The sequence below is a fragment of the Enhydra lutris genome, unplaced genomic scaffold, assembly GCF_002288905.1.
Source record: "Enhydra lutris kenyoni isolate GAN:26980312 unplaced genomic scaffold, ASM228890v2 scaffoldscaffold17, whole genome shotgun sequence".
Lineage (NCBI taxonomy): Eukaryota > Metazoa > Chordata > Mammalia > Carnivora > Mustelidae > Enhydra > Enhydra lutris.
The window spans coordinates 12,592,843-12,612,024 of record NW_019154101.1 but is presented as its reverse complement, the minus strand read 5'-3'; the positions used below and the strand labels follow the sequence as shown (position 1 = coordinate 12,612,024).

Below are 19,182 nucleotides of genomic sequence, written 5' to 3'. Positions count from 1 at the left end.
CTCTTTCTCCCTGCTTCTAGTCATATTCTACTGCTTGTTTGCTTCTCTAGGCTGTATGCATGAGGTTCATAGTCACAGTTCCTGGAGAAATCATATGACTGGGTTAGGTAGATACCATTTAATATCGAACACTACTACAGGGCAAAGTTTGGGGAACCTTTTCTCACAGCCTACTGGTCTACCTACAATGTTACTGGTTTTTTGAAGTGGGACAGTTCTTCGTTGTGCAAATCTGTTCCACACATTGTAGGATACTCACATCCCAGGTCCTGACACTAAATGCCAGTGCACCTGCTCTCTTTAGACATCATGGCAATAAAAATATTCCCCTTCTCATTTCTAAAATGGGCTCTTGATCTGGGCGAACTTGAGAGTCTCATGGAATTTTCTCTTTCAAAGCAGAAACAAAGAGAAAGGTTTTATGTCACAACTGTAACTGGAATTTAGCTTAATTTTTTAAAAACTCATTTCTAAGCTGAAACCATACTTGGGAACATATAACTGAGGAGAGCTCTAACTTTTACGAGTATAGTACTACCTAGGGAGAGGAAAATAAACCAGATCGCTCCTGACCTTTAATCCTATAGTAACAATATACCTGGGTTTTCATTTTTCTTCAAGCTATTATAAAATAGGCTCTTGGTACCTAAATTGTATTAATTTATCAATTAATTATTTGAAACATTCATTTTTCATTATGCAATTTCTATTATAACTGCTATAACACAAGATTTGAAAGGTAGTACCCCAAGAATTGAATTTATAAACCTCTAACTTTTTTATTTCCAACCTTAATTTTGGACTTCCCATAAGCATGAGCTGAACAGGTCACTTCTTTATAACTGATACTCCACAACTTCTAAAAATTAATTGAAGAATCATTTATTTACTTTTAAAAACAGAAACAATGGGGTGCCTGGGTGGCTCAGTGGGTTGAGGCCTCTGCCTTCAGCTCGGGTCATGATCCCAGGATCCTGGGATCTAGTCCCATGTCAGGGTCTCTGCTCAGCGGGGAGCCTACTTCCCTTCCTCTCTCTGTCTGCCTCTCTGCCTACTTGTGATCTCTGTCTGTCAAATAAATAAATAAAAATCTTTAAAAAAAAACCAGAAACACTAAAAAGCTAGGCAATATTCTTTAACTATATTAAAATTAACCTAAAGCGTAGCAGACAATGCCTTGAGCATCCAAACTTTAGATTCATGAAAGAAACAATTCTCAAATTCTTCTAATTCATGCATGACTGGTACTGCTTCTCCAGTGGCATTTGGAAATATGGAAGATGTTGTTAATGGTCACAAGGCTGGGTGAGGAGACTGCTTTGGTATTTAGTGTTTGAGGGATGGAGATACTCAATCTTGTCCAGTATGCAGAACAGTCCTGTAAAACAGAGAACTGTTCTGCCCTAAAGCCAATAGTGCCCACTCTGAGAAAATTATTATACATCTAATAGAGATAAACTCAAGTACCACTGCATGGGGAAAATAGCAAGTTAGTCTTCCTGATGTCAAAATTTAGCACCTTATCATCAGCCAGGAGCACACGAAGCCCAGAGACAATGTTCACATGTCTTCTGCACTCTCTCTGCTCCAGATCATTTTTCATCATCTACAAAGAGGCTATCAATCTATAGTCAGCTATTTACACTGTAATGCTCTGCAAATAGGGTTAAGGAAAACTTTAGAGCCACTACTAACATACTGCTTTTTAATCCCTTCTATCTAGTTAGTCGCCAGTCCTTTGATTGTACTAAATGATGTTCATGCCTCTTTGGAATGATGCTTGGCCTTCTTTCTCCTGCTCCTTTCACTAGCTTCCATGTAGTCTCGGCGCTTCTCTGTGGGACATCTGGATGAGAGAAACAGCCTCCAAAATAGCCATTGGGCTAGTTCCTCTTCTGTCTGGTCTATTTCCCTTTCCAGCTGCTGCTGGCTGTTTCTTAAACATCGCTTCCCCCATACTGCTTTTTACTCAAAAATCTTCTGTGAGTTTCCATTTCCTATCATCTCAGCCCTTCATCATTACATCAGAATTTAGTAAAGGTATTGGCAGAGGTGTTTTTTTTTTTTACTGTCTTTGTATTTTAATTTTCATCATTTTCAACTTGCATTTTCCAGTGTGTCTCCACAAAACAGATGCTGAATATATATTTAATTACTATACAATGGAAATTTTGTTCTTAATTTTCAAGACTTCTGTCCAAACATTTCTTAAAGCTGTTTCGTTCTTTCCTTCAGTCCAAGCCCTTATTCATTTCACTCTCTTTTGTACTCTAACGATTTTACTACAGCAAATAATATAACATTTATGGCTATTTCTCATGATTTGTTACTGTTGCAAAATTTTTCTGCTCAATTAATTAGCTCAAAAACTAAACGCTACTAAGCATGCTACTAAGCACGCTACTGAGCAAGGGGCAGCAACACTCCGGCAAGTCCACAATTCATTGTTTATTGCTTACTAAAAACAATTCCACAGTTTGTCTTCACCAAATTACATCATGATGTATAATGGGTATTCGGGGCTTACAAATCCTTTAAAAATGTACCCAGAGATCACAGTATAACCCAGTCCCTGACACAAATAATCTAAGGCCTGTCATGAGAGTATAGGAAAAGGCTGCGAAGTTAACGGAGGTTTGCCATTACAGGCCATGATCTTACAACAGACTTCTCAGCTGAGACATATAATAAAGAAAAAGAAATAAAGCTAGATAGATGGTGTATCAAATTCTATTAACTCATATGGAATGAATTCCTCACTTCTGAATTTCCCTTTGTATTCAAATGACCCCTGAACACTCATTCACTCTCAGTTTCTAAGCCAAGTACTTGATGAAAGACTGCTTCCAAATCTGTAGAAGTTCAAATAGTCTATCTGCCACAATTTCCTTAATTTATATGCACGGATATGATTTGTAAATATTCTTGAATTCTGATGTTTTGACCAACCAGCTGTAGTCTTAAATTTAATAGCCAAAGGAGCTTTGCCAGCAAATCCCAAGCATTCTTCAGAAACAGTAACAGCTCTGAGAGAGATCAAGCCTTTAAAAATATTTTCATACTTTATTTCTTTCATTTCTTCTTATCTCTCTTAAATAAAGAGGGAAAGCATTTATAATCTCCAGTCAGTTACATAGAATTGACATATTGCTATGTAACAGAAATCATCACTCTAATGCCCAGGATTGAAAGTCAAGCAACTTTGGTCTAGAATGAACTTAATTAAGTCTTGACCCTGTAAACATTTCCATAGGAGGTAGAACATACACATTTGACTTTTGGTCAAATAAGGGATAGTAAACAGTGATTCTGAGACCCTAATAACTTAAATTTATTTTAAGGCATTAAATATATTCCCTTTATAGACCAAAGATGAAAGAGCACATAGATTTTCAATAAATTAGGAAACAAAATATTAAATCTTCATAGCTGAAATGTTTGCATCTTCAAAGCGCTACTGGTTCCAATGATAATGTTTGAAACTATAATTAATAATGAGATCACATTTTAAACCATTTGTGTGCAAGGCAAAGTCTGCAAATATCTCCACTCATTAAGGAGTTCTCCATAGTTTTGTATCAGTGACTTGAAAAACAATGTCCTGTCACTGTATATTCCATTTTCTTTACCATGATGGCAATCTGAGTGAATAATATTTGAGCAGTAGAGATTTTTGGTTTCATTCCCCACCCAACATTGTTGGTTTTAAGTGCCTCCGGCTGCTGTTCCCATGAACACAGTATTGATGGGTGGTAAAGAAGACACCATTTCTCTACCATTCGTTCCATGGGAATCCAGGGTCTCTTGAGCTGGATACTGATTGGAAGTTCCATACATACACTGAGATGAGGAGGAAGGAATTGGTGTTTGCAAGCTGGATGCTGTAAGGGAAAATATAATCAGCAATTGAATATTGACTACAAAGAATTTTTGATATTGTTTCTTTACAAGTGCCACTCACTCTAAGCATCTGTATTTATTTTTGCATTTATCACACATATTTTCCCAGAAATTGTTTTTTTCTTCTGCACAGTTCACAAAGGAAACTCAATTTCAAACTTAAATTGAGACAACCTTATCACCCAAATAGATCCCAAATCTACCTCCTCTTTCCATCCACACTTCTTCTATTGTTCAAACCACCATCTTCACCTATTTCTCACACCATACACAAAAATAGACTCAAAACTGATGAAAGACCTAATGTGAGAAAGGAATCCATCAAAATCCCAGAGAACAGAGGCAGCAACCTCTGTGACCTTGGAAGCACTAACTTATTGCTAGACATGTCTCCAAAGACAAGGGAAACAAAAGCAAAAACGAACTATTGGGACTTTATCAAGATGAAAAACTTTTCAACAGCAAAGGAAACAGTCCACAAAACTAAAAGACAATCTATAGAATGGGAGAAGATATTTGTAAATGTCTTATCAGATAAAGGGCTAATATCCAAAATCTATAAATAACTTATCAAACTCAACACCCAGATAATCCAGTCAAGAAATGGAAAGAAAGGGGCGCCTGGGTGGCTCAGTGGGTTAAAGCCTCTGCCTTCAGATCAGGTCATGGTCTCAGGGTCCTGGGATCGAGCCCCGAATCAGGCTCTCTGCTCAGTAGGGAGCCTGCTTCCTCCTTCTCTCTCTGCCTACTTGTGATCTCTCTCTTTCTCTGTCAAATAAATAAATAAAATATTAATTTTTTTAAAGAAATGGGCAGAAGACATGAACAGACATTCCTCCAAAAAAGACATACAAATGGCCAACACATGAAACAATGCTTAACATCATTTGGCATCAGGGAAATACAAATCAAAGCCACAATGAGATACCACTTCACACCAGTCAGAATTAACTGCTAAAATTAACAACTTGGGAAAAAACCAGATGTTGACAAGGATGTGGAGAAAGAGGATCTTTCTTACACTGTTGGTGGGAATGCAAGCTTGTACAGCCACTTTGGAAAACAGAATGGAAGTTCCTCAAAAAGTTAAAAATAGGGCTACCCTATGACCCAGCAATTGCACTATTAGGTATTTATCCAAAGGATAAAAACATAGTGATTTGAAGCGGCACCTGCACCCCAATGTTAATAGCAGCATTGTCCACAATAACCAAAATATGGAAAGAGCCCAGATGTCCATTGACAGATGAATGGATAAAGAGTATGTGGTCTACCCATGACCCAGCAATTGCACTACTCGTCTCTGTCCGCTGATTTATTTTACTCTGCTGTTTTCATTCACTATGCTCAAAACACACTGGCCTTCTTTCTGCACACTGAATTTTCCTCGTTCTCCTTCCGGAGACTATGCACTTATTACTTCTTCTGCCTAGAACTCCACCATCAGGTCTTCATGTCAATGCTTCTTCATTACTCAGCTTTCAACTCCAGTGTCTCTGCTTCAGGATTCTTTTCCCAACTATGTTACCACAAGCAGTTTCTCCATAACTATTTGCCATTTTACCCTACTTAACTGACTTCAGAGTATCCATCATTATCTTTTTTAATGCATTTTTCTACGTATCTACTGTCTTATCTCTCCTTACTAGAATGTAAACTTCTTATAGAAAGACCTCCATCCCAATCACCACTATAAACTCATGTCTATAATGAAGTTTGGTACATAGTAGTAGATTCTCAAGAATTTGACCAACTTGCTCCCTGACACTACATTTCCTTCATGTATGGTTGCTGGCTTCTCGTTGCTGTTTATCTCATTTTTCTAACTACCTGTTCTGTCCCTGAAAACCAGTCTTTATAACTAAGGAAACAGACAGTGGGTCCTAACTTCCCTTGCACTCCTTACCTCTTACTCTAGTCCCTCTTTTCACTCAGAAGCCCTCTTTGCTATTTACCTGTAAGCCATCTCTGACAACTAAAGCTTAGAATCTATCCTACACCCAAGCTATGTTCCAGCAAAGCTTCCACTATCTCTACGAGTAAACAGAACTAATAGTAACAATAGCAACACGGTACATTTTACATTCCTCATGGTGAGGAAACTTCCTGAAGTGGAATTTTCTGCTTCATTAGAGTAACCTAGAAGCAATGACCATCTGCAGATAGCATGAGATGAGCTGCTAAACTCTGCTCAGGGAGCATCTGTGATGGTCACGGAAAAGGAAGAAGTGCTTCCTATTGAGTTATTGGAAAAGCACACTGAGAGGGGAGAGATGGAATTTATCTCATCTTCCCTTATGCTTCAGTTGGGTGTCAATGCTCTTGACTTATGCTAGCTTGAAATCTATTCCACTGGAAGATTTCAACCATTGCATATAAGCATTAACACTCTGCCTCAACACTTACATGTAACTATACTTGTGCTACAGGAAACTAAATCTATCCATATAGATATTTATATATATTATATATATTATATATAAAATATATATAAATATATTTATAAATATATATTATATATTTATATTCTAACTAAATCTATCCATATATATATATATATATATATATATATATATATATCCACATATATATTTTACCCCTTTTTTTCAACGCACTGATGTATGGAGTTCCTACTCTGTGGCAGACACTTGGCGGGTACTGCTGACGCATCTAGTATGTCACAGAGTTTTCACAGGGGGAGCAACCTGGTTGCAAGAAGATGCTAGGGGACTTCATTGCAAACACACAGTTTTGCTCATTTTTACTTAAACTGTATGTAGCAGAACAATAAAAATAACAACATTTTTCTACAGAGCCGTCTAATCCCATTTTACATTTAATTGAGAAAATGACAGTAATCACAAATCACCACTGTTTTAAACCTGGAGTGGCTTTTGGGGTACTGCTGGTGATTATGGGGTCCAAAGACACCTCTTGGCACTGCCCTTGGGTCCAACAGTGAACAAGAGAGAGTGAGAAAAAGACATCATTTCTGCCCTTGTAAAACTTAAAGTCTTTCAAACTGCATCTGATGGATTAGATTTATTTTTTGCAAACATAAGAGGTGTCAGCTTTTGAAAGAATAACAGATTTAGCACTAGGTTGTGCAGTGACATATATACTGGGAACTGGGAAGACTGTTACTAATACAAAAATAAGACTTCAGATCCAAAGTGATAGGTCACCCGTGGGAACATGAGGGCCTGGTTCACCTCTACAGTCACCCTCCAAAGTAAAACTACATACCTGAGGTTCACAGCTTTTTAAAAATGTTTTTCAGGAACTACTAAAATAATTTACCTACTATTGGAGTTCGACAGGCAATTGAAGGTGATGTGTCTGCATAAAATGAGCTGGTCTGCTTTCTACTACTGTCATCTAAAATGTTAAGTGGATCGTGGATGTCACTGTAGGGAGGCAGTGAGCGAACACTGCTGATGACGGAAACATGCTGATTCACCATGGATCCAAGTCTATGAGGCTCTGGGTAGTTTATGTTGCTTCCATAGTATCCTATAATAGAAAATGTCAAGAATGTACTCTTCACTTACTACAGAGAATATTCCAGGAAGGAAAAAAGGGACAAGATAATAGAATAGAACCCTAAAGATACCATGGTATTACATTCACATCTCCATTTACTAAAGAGTTGGATCCGTGCTTGTATATGGATATGGTTCACTATGCTGGTTTTTTTCTTTTTAAAAATACAACGGAGTTATCTTATTGTTAATTTTCAGATATAAGACTACACCTCTTTCATATATTTTCCTCTTCTAAATTAACAGGATCTTCCTATAAACAAAGAAAGCACGACTAACCTCTCACAAAGACTACACTACTTGTCGAATACCAATTTTATCCACAGATTTAGGTTTCTGGAAGAAGGACTGGCCTACACTTAAGAGAGAGGACACTGAGCCTTCTTTGGGGGCTGAGGAAGTCTACAGATCTTTCCAACTCCCTAAACTTTTAAGTGTTTCATCAGATTAACAGGGGCATTGTTTGGGTCCTAAGTTGTAAGATCTGCTGCTAATTCTCCAGAAGAAACATTATTCACTAGAAATATTTTCAAGGGACAAAACATTCTTCTCTTGGACTTATTAAGGGAGATCTCAAATAGTTTGACATAGTTCTTTTTCATCATTTGTGGCATTTAGAAGGGCAACTTTAAGAAACCACAGGAATTAGGGACATGTTTATATGTGGAAGAAATGAGCTCCACATGTCTAAGATTCCATGAGCTTTAGAAACTTCACATGGGATGACATGCTGCTCAGCAGATGTGGAGCTCAATGTCTGATTTTTGCCTTCTTGCCATCTCAAAACCCAGAAAGATTCTTTAAAAATTTCAATACCGTTAGGGGAACTAGGAGGCAATGTTGTTCCTTGACAGCTGGCAGCCCCTGTGTTGCTCAGGAAATTGAAGCTTCCTGTGTTTAAAAACTGCATACTGTGTGTATCTTGGCTGTGTGAGGATGGTCCATAGCTGGAAGGTGGTCGAGAATTATATGGAGACCCAGCACAGCTGCCACTGAAGAAGTCTCTAGAAAGCTGCTGTTCACTCCAGGCCATGCATCGACCATGCTCAGGACGATGAGGGTAGAGTGCTGATGGGGGGTGAGGCTGTGCCCTAAACATAGTCTGATAGTTAGAGTTGGTCCCATAAAAGTCATGGTTGGCTTGAGGGTGGGCAGAATAAATGGACTCTGGGAATGTTGAGCAGTGTGATGCGGCTGACAGGACGGGGCCCACACTTGGAGGTCTCCCCGCCATTGGCCCCTGGTTAATGACGCTTCCTCGGCTTGCCATGGCTGGAGAAATGGGTGGTGTCATCAGATGACCGGCACTCTGGGAAAGCTCCATTTGACCTGGAAACAAATTCACAGAGCATTCACCAGTGGCATATTAAAATAAATGGGCACACATCTTTAAAAATTATCCAAAAGATGTATTAATATATATATTTTTTTCCAATTTGGTTCATTCCCACTCTCTAAAAATAACAGAACTGGGGAACACTAAAAACCTGGGTTTAAAAGATACCATCATAAACAATGAATTTTGGAACACTGAAAAAAAAATAAAATAAAAGATACCATCACAATAAATAAATAAATAAATAGCACCATTGCAATATATGTATATTTCACAACATGAAGATGTTTAGTGTTAGTAACTGTGGAAAAAAGTCCAGGATGGCTTCATGCTTCCATGGGTACGAAGATAGTTACAGCTCAAGCTTGGGAAGGTCAAGGGATCTTCACATTTCTTCATAATTAAAAACCAAGCTGAAAGCTAAATGGTTGATTTTTAGGGTAAAAGGAAAAGGCAGTAATGTCAAAACAACCACAGCTTCAAAGCAGACGATTCAAAACATCATGCAAACACTACTGATGAACAATGAGTTATGAATGCCACCTACTCCCTGGGTGTCTGATTTTCCACTGGTGGGATTGGGCCCCTGAACTAAAAGGCCCTTCCAGGTTTAAAATTCTGTGTATTCAATGAAGTTATACCTATGAATTTCAGAAAGGATGTAAGGCAAGAAACAGACTTAAAATAGTATCTAGTGATGAGTTCAAGCCAAGCCACTAAGCATTCAGATGTACACAAAGGAAGCTCTAGACCAAAGAGGAAAATTATTGTAATGGTTATCCTAAAATGGCCATATCTACATTTTAGTGGAGGAGACATAAACTCAAAAATAAATTGGAAGACCATTTTTTTTGACTTTCAAAGCATCTTCAAGATTTTATATATAACAAATCTAATTTTTTCTTCTACTAAATGAAAATAACTAATTATTTGTATTTCCAGCATAGCTAAGTGAGCACATCACAGTGTGGTATCTATGTTCATAATGGTATTGATAAAAGTGTGAATGACAAATGCTGAAAAAGTCACAAAAATATAAAGCTTTAAGAAAAGTTAAGACAAGCCTTTTTTAATCCTTGGAATGGCTGGATGTTACCAAGTTTGAAGAAAACAAAGGAACAGCCTCATGAGAGATGGCGTGCAGCTTGAGTGTCCCATAGTGTACCTGGGAGTGGCATGGTGTCTGTAGTCCCAGCAGGGAATGGGGCCAGAGCAGAGGGTAAGCCTCCAGGATGGCTGGATGACAGAGGAAGATAGGCTGTTTCCACATGGCTTTCATTCTTCACGGTGTCACTGGAAACAGTGCTCCCTTTATTCCGGTTGGCCAGAAAGCATGAACTTGGAGAAGCAGTGAAGGCAGCTTTACTTGCATCTGGAAAGATTTTTTTTAATGGAAAATCTAACATCATTCCCATATTCCTAATAAAGGAGCCCAAGAAAAGGGAACTGAAAAGGTTTTAGGGTTATGTCATAAATCTGGAAACTCCGGAGGTATCTTCCATGGGAACCAAGGCTGGCAGATCTTGGGTTGTGGCAGTGGTGCTGGGGTTTTGTGGTCATTGTAATCTGTACCTTTGTGAGTGTGAGGTGTGTTCTGAGGGGACACTAAAGAATCCACTCTGGAGTGGACAGTCTTCAAAGTGCAAGTCATCACATCCCTAATAGACATGTTCTCTTCCTTCTCCAAATTCCTATAGAACTTATATCTATGCCATTTATAAGGTGGCATACCACAGGTTTTGTCTCAAATTACGGTTATTTTTTATTATAATCACCTCACCACCTTCATTTAAATTCTCACAAGAACATCCATTTTCTATCCTCTAGAACTTCCAGTAAAATCCCTTGACTACTCAATGTGTAAATAGTGGAGAGAAAAAAATAGTGTTTCAATTAGTGTTACCATCCTGTGTAGTTGTGACATGCTTGGGAAAAGAAACCTCTGAGATGTTTACAAACCCACAACACATGTACTTATAAACTCTTGAATTTAGGTTTAAAGAAAGAAACATGCAAAGCAAGATATACTTTTAAATTACCTGAATTCTTCATATACTTGTCCAGTAAATTCTGTAACTCCTGCTCTTTGTCATTATTGAACTGGGTCTCCATGGCAAGGAGAATGTATTCATCAAGAAGCATTCGGATCAAATGGAAAGAACCTTGTTTGTGGATGGGAATGGGGAGAAGGCAATGTCAGATGAAAAGAGGGAGAGAAGGAGAAGGAAAGAGAGAGAGAGAGAGGTCGAGTTATCTTTGTGACCATCTCACAACACTTTACAAGGAGCAACTGAAATCAACAAATACTTGTTGGACTTTAAATGACCTGCTAAGACCAACATGCTTAACTTGAGTCTCTAATCTTTCTGTGTACTGCCTGCCCAGCTTACTGTGTGTACTGTCCTCCCAGGTCTTTGGCCACTAATTACATCAAAGGAAAATACGGATGAAAGTGAGACATGCTTTATGCTTTAAGAGGGCACACACTGGAGGGTGATAAGCTTTAGCCTGGGGAGAATGAGCTCTACTCTGCTCTATTTCTGTTTACTTTGTACTAAATAATTAGACAATGACCACTAGGGTCTGAAAAAAAGTACCAAGTAAGATGTCTTTCTAGCCTGAAACAAAGTTCTCCTTCGTTTGGACAAAAGCAAAAGAGTCATTTTCATTTGGAAGTTGTCCTGGAAAACTTTAAACTTCTTTGAACTATTCCACAGGCTTCCCAGCAAAAGGCTGGTTTCATCATAAAGTCACGCTTCAATGTTGTATATTTTAAGAAACCTTACATATAAGCAAGAGATTTCAAATAAAAGGCTCAAGACATTTTGTTCATCCCTCAGTGCAAGTTCACTGATTTTATCTAATTCCACTTAGAATTAAATAAAAACAACCTAGTTAATTATAACCTATTTATAATACGAAGATTTCTCAAAAAGCAACTACTCAATGCAGAAGTGCTGCCCACGAGCTAGCATTATGGCTGCAAAACTCAGAGTCCCAGAAATTTTAGGAAAACGAAGGTTTTCAGTTTTTGAAATAGCTAACTTGACTCAATTTGTTTTATAAGTCAAATTGATCAGGAAAGATGTTTCAGAAACATATGAGAGCATGTCTTCTCAGCTGCTCTTTGATTCTTGGAGTGCACCTATGGGGTTCCTGGAAAAGATGAAAAATTTGCCATACTGCAATGAGTAGTGTCTTTGGAAAATAATGTACTAATTATTGTTTACTTGCTTGTTTAACAACAAAAAGGTACTGATGGAATGTAATGATAATAGCTGCTATTCATTAAGTGTTCAACAGGTACTAGACTCGGCTTTTTTCATGAATATCATCTCACTAAAATGCCCATACAGCCCAATAAGAGGAATATTCATCCTCCCTTTTTTAAAGGGCTTCAAGTTCTTATTTAAAATCTAGTTAGTTAGGATACAGTGTAATATTGGTTTTCAGAGTAGAATTCAGTGATTCATCACTTACATATAACACCTAATATTCAACCCATAGTGCCCTCCATAGTACCCATCCCCCGTATAGCCCATCCTCACCCACCTCACTCCCCCCAGCAACCCTCAGTTGCTTTATAGTTAAGAACACTCCATAGTTAAGAGTCTCTTATGGTTTGCTTCACTCTCTTTCTTTGTTTTTCTTCTTTCCCCTATGTTCACCTGTTTTAGTTCTTAAATTCCACATATGAGTGAAATCATGATATTTGTCTTTCTCTGACTGACATTTCACTTAGCATAATATACTCTAGCTCCATCCACATTGTAGCAAATGGCAAAATTTCATTCTTTTTTATGGCTGAGCAATATTCCATTGTATACAGACCACGTCTTCTCCACCCATGCATCAGTCAATAGACATTCAGCCTCTTTCCATAGTTTGGCTCTTGTTGGTAATGCTGCTATAAATATTCATCCCCTTTACAGTGAGCAGAGGCAGCTTGGGTTAAAACCAAGCCAGAGAGAAGCAGTGTTAGGATTTAACTGCTTGTGGTCAGACTCCACAAGCCAGGGTCATTACTACCATTGTCTATTGGCTCAATAATCAGATCTGAGAAGTGACAGTGCCCCATGTTTAAAAACCAACAGGAACTATGACTGGAGAGTGAATGATGTGTTCAGGGAGGAAGAGCTTTATAAAGGACATGAGATACCAAAACTGGATGCATTGTTCAAGGTGAGGTTATGCATTACTCGAGCACCAAAAAAGCTCCACTTAAGCAGGAAGTCTTGAGCCCTCTTCTTTAACGATCTTCCATTTTGTTTGCTGGTCTACAAGTGAAGGAACAAAACGAAACTGTAAAATCTGCCATCTCGTTACTATATGCATCCTACTTAAAATCAAGAGGTTGAGAAGCTATCTGACATATGGACAGATGGCATGACATGCAATTTATTTTATCAGATATAATGACCTGTCCAGGGATTTTAATGTTTGTCTGCCTTTGTTGTCATTTTTAAGGCTAATAGATCTTTATTCCATATGGTTTTGTTACCTAACAGAATTGGACAACAAAATAAAATAATTCACAAGTTATTTTTGTGAATAAAAAATATTTTGTCTCATTTTCCTTTGACAGAACTTCAAAAAAGAACAGAAGGTGAAGTGTCAAAGAAAGGTTATATATTTCTGTGAATGATTAACTCTAACTTCTCTGCTCCTGAATGATAATCTGTTTTCTTCCAGGAGAGAAAAAAAAAAAAAAAAGTCCCTACTCTACAACTAGTTTCCTTGACAGGACATGGCTAACACCAACTAGTGATGGATCTATTTGCTCTTACTGCCTTGCTTCATGATGGATGACTTGCACGTTCTCAGAAAGAGTTGAAAAAACATAGAAAACACAAAATACTGCGCTCCCAGAATTAAAAAATGGAAACACTTCAAACCACACTTTCTGTCAGCATTTATGAAAATTTACTTTTTCGAAAAGGGCCAAATCTTCCCAGTGTTTGTCTTTCACTATTGATGTTACTCCGCTGTTAATTTTATGGACTGACAGGGAAGGCATAATGCCTCGTAGTCCTTTGTCAAGAAATGGTAAATAGAACTGAATCTATGCCTGACACTCTCAAATCTGGCCTGTTCCTAATTTTGATATTTGAGCCACCTTATCTGCAAGTCTTCAAATGCGATTCAAAGCATTTTTACACACAATCACCCCTCCCCCATCATGCAAGAAATTACAGCCAGTTTAGCATTTACTACTAAAAATTCTGTTTTGTGAATCTGTCATTGAGATATACCTTAATAACTCTCTGCTCTACCACAGTATCCAACCATTCAATAAAAGCCTCCACAGTGGCATTCTTCTTAAGAAGATCTTTCAGTTCTTGGAACACTGTGATAGAGTCATCTACCATATTAAAAAAAAAACAAAACACAATATTATTCTATTTTGAACCCAAGAGAAAACCTGAAGCTAGAAATTATTAAGAATTCTATAGCATAAAAGGAAAAGACAGATGAAATTAAATATGTTAAAAGAATTATTTCATATCCTGAGAGTAAGTAACAAAAACATCCTTAGCTATTTACTCTTCAAAATTTGAATAATAATTTTAGGTCTCTTGGTACAAATTGGAATAAAAGCTTGTGTATTATATAAGTATGTATATACTAGGGAAGAGTAAGTTGTCATTTATAGCTGATTATTGATTCTGAATCCGAAGATTTCATTACATGCAACAGATTCATTGAAAACTGATGAATGAGCTAAGCTAAACTAGTTGATCTCCTGCTTTCTGACCTATCCTTTACTTTTAGCGAAAATTAAATTTTTCACTGTAAAACTGAGCCGCTTACATGAAGAATCTTTTATCTTGTAAAAGTTAAAGGGGCCATTTAGGACTATCATTTATTAAAGAGTTTGAAGCTTACTAATCCCCAAAGGTAATATAATTTTTGCTAGGAAACAGAAAACAAAGCTGAAGTTGGACCACCCCAGAGAGCAGCCGATCATTTGTACAACAGCCTATTGGAGGCTGCACATGTCTTTTCAGAGAAAGACAGTGGGGAAGGAGTGGTTTGCTATCCCTGGGAGACAGAGCCTAGTTGTCTAGTCACACATATTGCCTTTGTAAATTTTGTCGGATTGTCCAAAACTGGGCAGGGAATTTCTGCTTTGAAAAACAGTATTATGTTGAAATATCATTTCGATATGCATCATATACCATATGAGGCTAAGAGTGTAAAACACAGGGAAGTGTGTATGCATGTAACATAGAACTGAAAGAAAACCGGGATGCCTGGGTTGCCCAGTGGGCTAAGCATCTGCCTTTGGCTCAAGTCATGATCCCAGAGTTCTGGGATCAAGTCCCACATCAGTCTCCCTGTTTAGTGTGGAGTCTGCTTCTCCCTCTGCCTGCCGCTCCCCCTGCTTGTGCTTATTCTCTGTCTCTGAAAAATAAATAAATAAAATCTTAAATAAATGTAAACAAACAAACAAAAAATCTGGAAGAAAACTCACAGCACTCAAAAACATTTCCACTATTTCCAGGTTATTTCTTGGCAATGAGATTATGAGTGGCTTTTATTTTCCTTTTAATATTTTCTATATTTTCCAGGTTTTCCACAATCTGTACCTACAATTGTTTTCAAGTAGAGGACAATTTCTTTTAATTAAAAAAGTTTCTAAAAACCAAGTTTTCTCAGTTATTTTTTGGTCTAAGGGGATTCCCACTCCCACCTCCATCAAAGAGTTATCCAGCCCAATATGCCAATGGTACCAAAGCTGGGAGACCCAGCTCTAAACAGAGGGAAAACTTACATTCCGTGTAGATATCAGATTCAGTGTCTGTGCTGCCAGAAATGGTGAGAAGGGCCTGTGATCCAATACTATTCAAATCAACCTTTTCAATATCAGATACCATGGAATTCACGACACGCTGGTCAAAGAGAGCTGGTCTGGCAATCTGCGTGAAGAAAATATAAAGACACTAAATCATATTATCGATGGTCTATCTAAAGGAAAGTTTTGGCTACTGGAGAAATAGTTCCTTGAGAAAAGAGTATCAGGAATGTTTTCTTATTTTAAAACTAAAAACAATAGCTGAGACTCGTGATCATCTCTGTTAAAGCTTTGAAAACTATTTTTGAAACTAGGAAATTATTTTTTTAGAAGATTTTATTTATTTATTTGACAGACAGAGATCACAAGTAGGCAGAGAGGCAGACAGAGAGAGAGAAGGAAGCAGGCTCCCTGCTGAGCAGAGAGCCCAGTGCAGGGCTCGATCCCAGGACCCTGGGATCATGACCTTAGCCGAAGGCAGAGGCTTTAATCCACTGAGCCACCCAGGTGCCCCTAGAAAATGAATTTTTTAATCCATGGTTACATAATAAGTATTTCACAGGGTTACATTTCTTATCTGGAACTATCACAACCAGGTCTTTTAAAATTTAGGGGACTAGAAACTTTGACAAAGCAAACAATTATCTGGGTGGAGGGGAAATACATTTTAACAATATACAAACAATAATTTAAGAATTACTTTTTTCTCCCTATTTAAGAGACCCAAATTAGTTGGTAGCTTAACATGTGTTGTTTGTGGATTTCACAATATCAAATATCACATGGGCGCAGTCCCCACAACCTTAATTTTTATTAACTGGATTCATGTAGCAAATAACAGTTTTTCATTTTATACTGCATTCAGAAGTTTTGTGTCTTTTTTACTTTTTATCCTGAAATAATATTAAATTTATAAAAAAGCTGCAAAGATAGTGCAGAATATTTCCATATACTCCCTATTCAGCTTCTTCTAATATTATCCTCTTACCTAAGCATTGTTTATTGCCCAAATCAGGAAGTTAACACTGCTACAACACTGGTAGTAATTCAAATTTCCATCCATTTTTCCTCTAATATCCTTCTTCTGTTCTAGCATACACTCTGGTATCTCATATTGCATTTAACTGTTGCCTACTTGATCTCCAATCTCTGAAAATTTCTTACTCTGCTATCAGATAATTCATTTTTTTAAATTTGGTGACCAAATACCAGCATACCTGAGCAAGGTGTAAGAAAGATGTTTGTCGTTTCAGGGACGATACAAATCTTCGCACAATAGGTATCTTCTTATCGGTTAGAGCTTCTGGCAGGTTTTCCAAGGATGAAACAACCCACTGTTCCCAATTTTTAGCAAAATTCCTTATATCTGCTAATAAGCTACACACACACAAACACACACACACACAAAAAAGCCTATGTATTAAATGCTAAATTGTTCAAAATGCATTACATAAATGTAGTTTAATGGAGGTATACTGTTATTCTATGATTTCAAGAACATGACTTCAAACTCGGATAGACTAAGCCTAGGTCTGCCATTATCTCCTTGGTCAAAATAGTCAGTCTCCTCAAGCTCTGGTTTCATCTATTAAATAGGAATAAGATTAGTATTTTTGTCACAGGATTGTTATGAGGATTTTTATAAAATAATTCATGGAAATTTCTCTGGTCAAACCTTGTATGCAGAGGGTAATCAATAAATAATATCTTATTAACATTAGCTCACGGTTCAGTCATTTTCTATAAAATATTTCTGGGGAAATATAAGTATGCATCTTGATTTCAACAACTTCCTGAGAGACATCACAAAGGGATCATAGTGCCATTTCAAATATTTACTATTAGTTTCTAGTAACCAATTCTGATAGTCCAAATATAATCGTGAGATACATCCTTGAAAATCTACTATAGGACCCTATTTAGAAAATTGCAAATGTTGGTTGTGCATATACACAAACATTTGTATATAAACACAAAAAGTTAAAAACCAGTAACCATCTACACACTATATCCCAATAAAGGAGAGCTAAATTTACATTTGGGATGGCACACATACTGGTAAGCAGTAACATCATACAGGAGAAAGAACAGAAGTGGAGTTCAAGAGTTCTCAATTAAAATCGTGGCTCTCCTTCTTATAAATTCATCGATTCTGGGCAAATAAATTAATTCCTTCTGCTGCCAGTTTCCTCATTTGTGAATATGGGATCATAATAGCTACCGGGGAATAGTCTGACAAGTGTGTTTTAAAAAAAATCCAAGTGTTCAATGATAAAGAATAGGTTAAATTAAGTATAGTATTTTTCAGGTGCTAGAAATCTATGCAACCATTTAAAAAGATAATGCTGATCTGTATTTGATATGAAAGATTTTCACAGCATACCACACTAGTATGTATACCATGGTTCCTTTCTTTAAAAATGTGTCTATTTACAGATACTCTTAGAAAAAAGTCTATGAAATAATAACCTAATACATTAAGAATGTGGAGAGATTATGAGAGCTTTTTAAATGCATTTGTGCATGTTTTTCATTTTCTACAAAGAACCAGTTGCATACTTAAGAGATAAATACATAAATAATCATTTTCAGGTGGTTGAAGGAGTTAAGTGAAATAATTTAGTTAGTCTCAAATCGATGACGTGTTTAATAAACGCCAGCTATTATTTATTAGATCAGTTTCATGGCCGGATGTCTGCCATTAGGTGCAGCCATTCTGCTGTGATGTAGAAGTGTTTTTTGTTTTTTTTTTTTAAGATTTGATTTATTTATTCGAGAGAGAGAGAGACTGAACATGAGCAGGGCAGAGTCGGGGCAGGGAGTCCAATGTGGGACTCGATCCCAGGACCCTGAGATCATGACCTGAACAGAAGGCAGATGCTTAACTGGCTGAGCCACCCAGGTGCCTCTGGGACACAGAGGGGTTAAGAGTACTTAATTCAGAGCTCAGACTAGATGTTTAAAGGTTACACATTGATAATTAAAAGAAACTATTGATTAGAACAATACCAGCTACTATATAAATAAATAAAACTATCTAGAGGAAAAAGTAAATAAAAAAATTTGTTTTATCAACCATCATGCATTTATACAGAATCAACTATGTTCATCTGACATGTATTTGTGCTCCAAAATACTAAAATAAATTTCACTTTTTCATTAGACATTGTTTACAAAGAAAAATTTGGCTTTTTATTTTCAAGTTTTTATTATTCACACATCAGAAAGATTTTATGAAAAATCTTCAGGTGTCATTTTAATTTGAGATGTTTTTATTGACGTATAATTGACAACATTATATTAGTTTCATGTGTACAACATAGTGATTTGACATCTGTATACATGTGAACTGGTCACCACAATAGTCTAGTTACCATCTGTCATCAGGTGCCAGAGAGATGGGGGTCTCCAGGGGTGGGGGCAAAATGGGTGAAAGGGATCAAAAGGCACATGAAGACACATCTTCATTAAAAGAAGGTAGTAGTTCTGTTATGCTACCTTACGATTTTGTAATTAAGACCGAAGTTAATAATAAAGATAAAATAGTTCTTTAATTTTTATCATTGTGGTTATTTTCCACCAGTTACCCCCACTTACATTCCTTTAGC

At 37.1% G+C, this 19,182-nt stretch overlaps 1 protein-coding gene across 1 annotated transcript in view; it reads right to left on the bottom strand.

Annotated features, from left to right (window-relative positions):
- Positions 1–3,705: 3,705 nt before the first annotated feature.
- The window catches only part of LOC111147841 (regulatory factor X6), a 56,132-nt gene continuing 40,655 nt past the window's right edge, over positions 3,706–19,182 (bottom strand). The window contains exons 11-19 of the mRNA XM_022504094.1: positions 16,792–16,951; positions 15,554–15,698; positions 14,031–14,140; positions 12,938–13,055; positions 10,818–10,940; positions 9,944–10,150; positions 8,259–8,771; positions 7,201–7,413; positions 3,706–3,881 (exon numbers count right to left, since the gene is read on the bottom strand). Of these exons, the coding sequence (XP_022359802.1) occupies positions 3,706–3,881; positions 7,201–7,413; positions 8,259–8,771; positions 9,944–10,150; positions 10,818–10,940; positions 12,938–13,055; positions 14,031–14,140; positions 15,554–15,698; positions 16,792–16,951 (1,765 nt within the window). The remainder of the gene's footprint in view (positions 3,882–7,200; positions 7,414–8,258; positions 8,772–9,943; positions 10,151–10,817; positions 10,941–12,937; positions 13,056–14,030; positions 14,141–15,553; positions 15,699–16,791; positions 16,952–19,182) is intronic.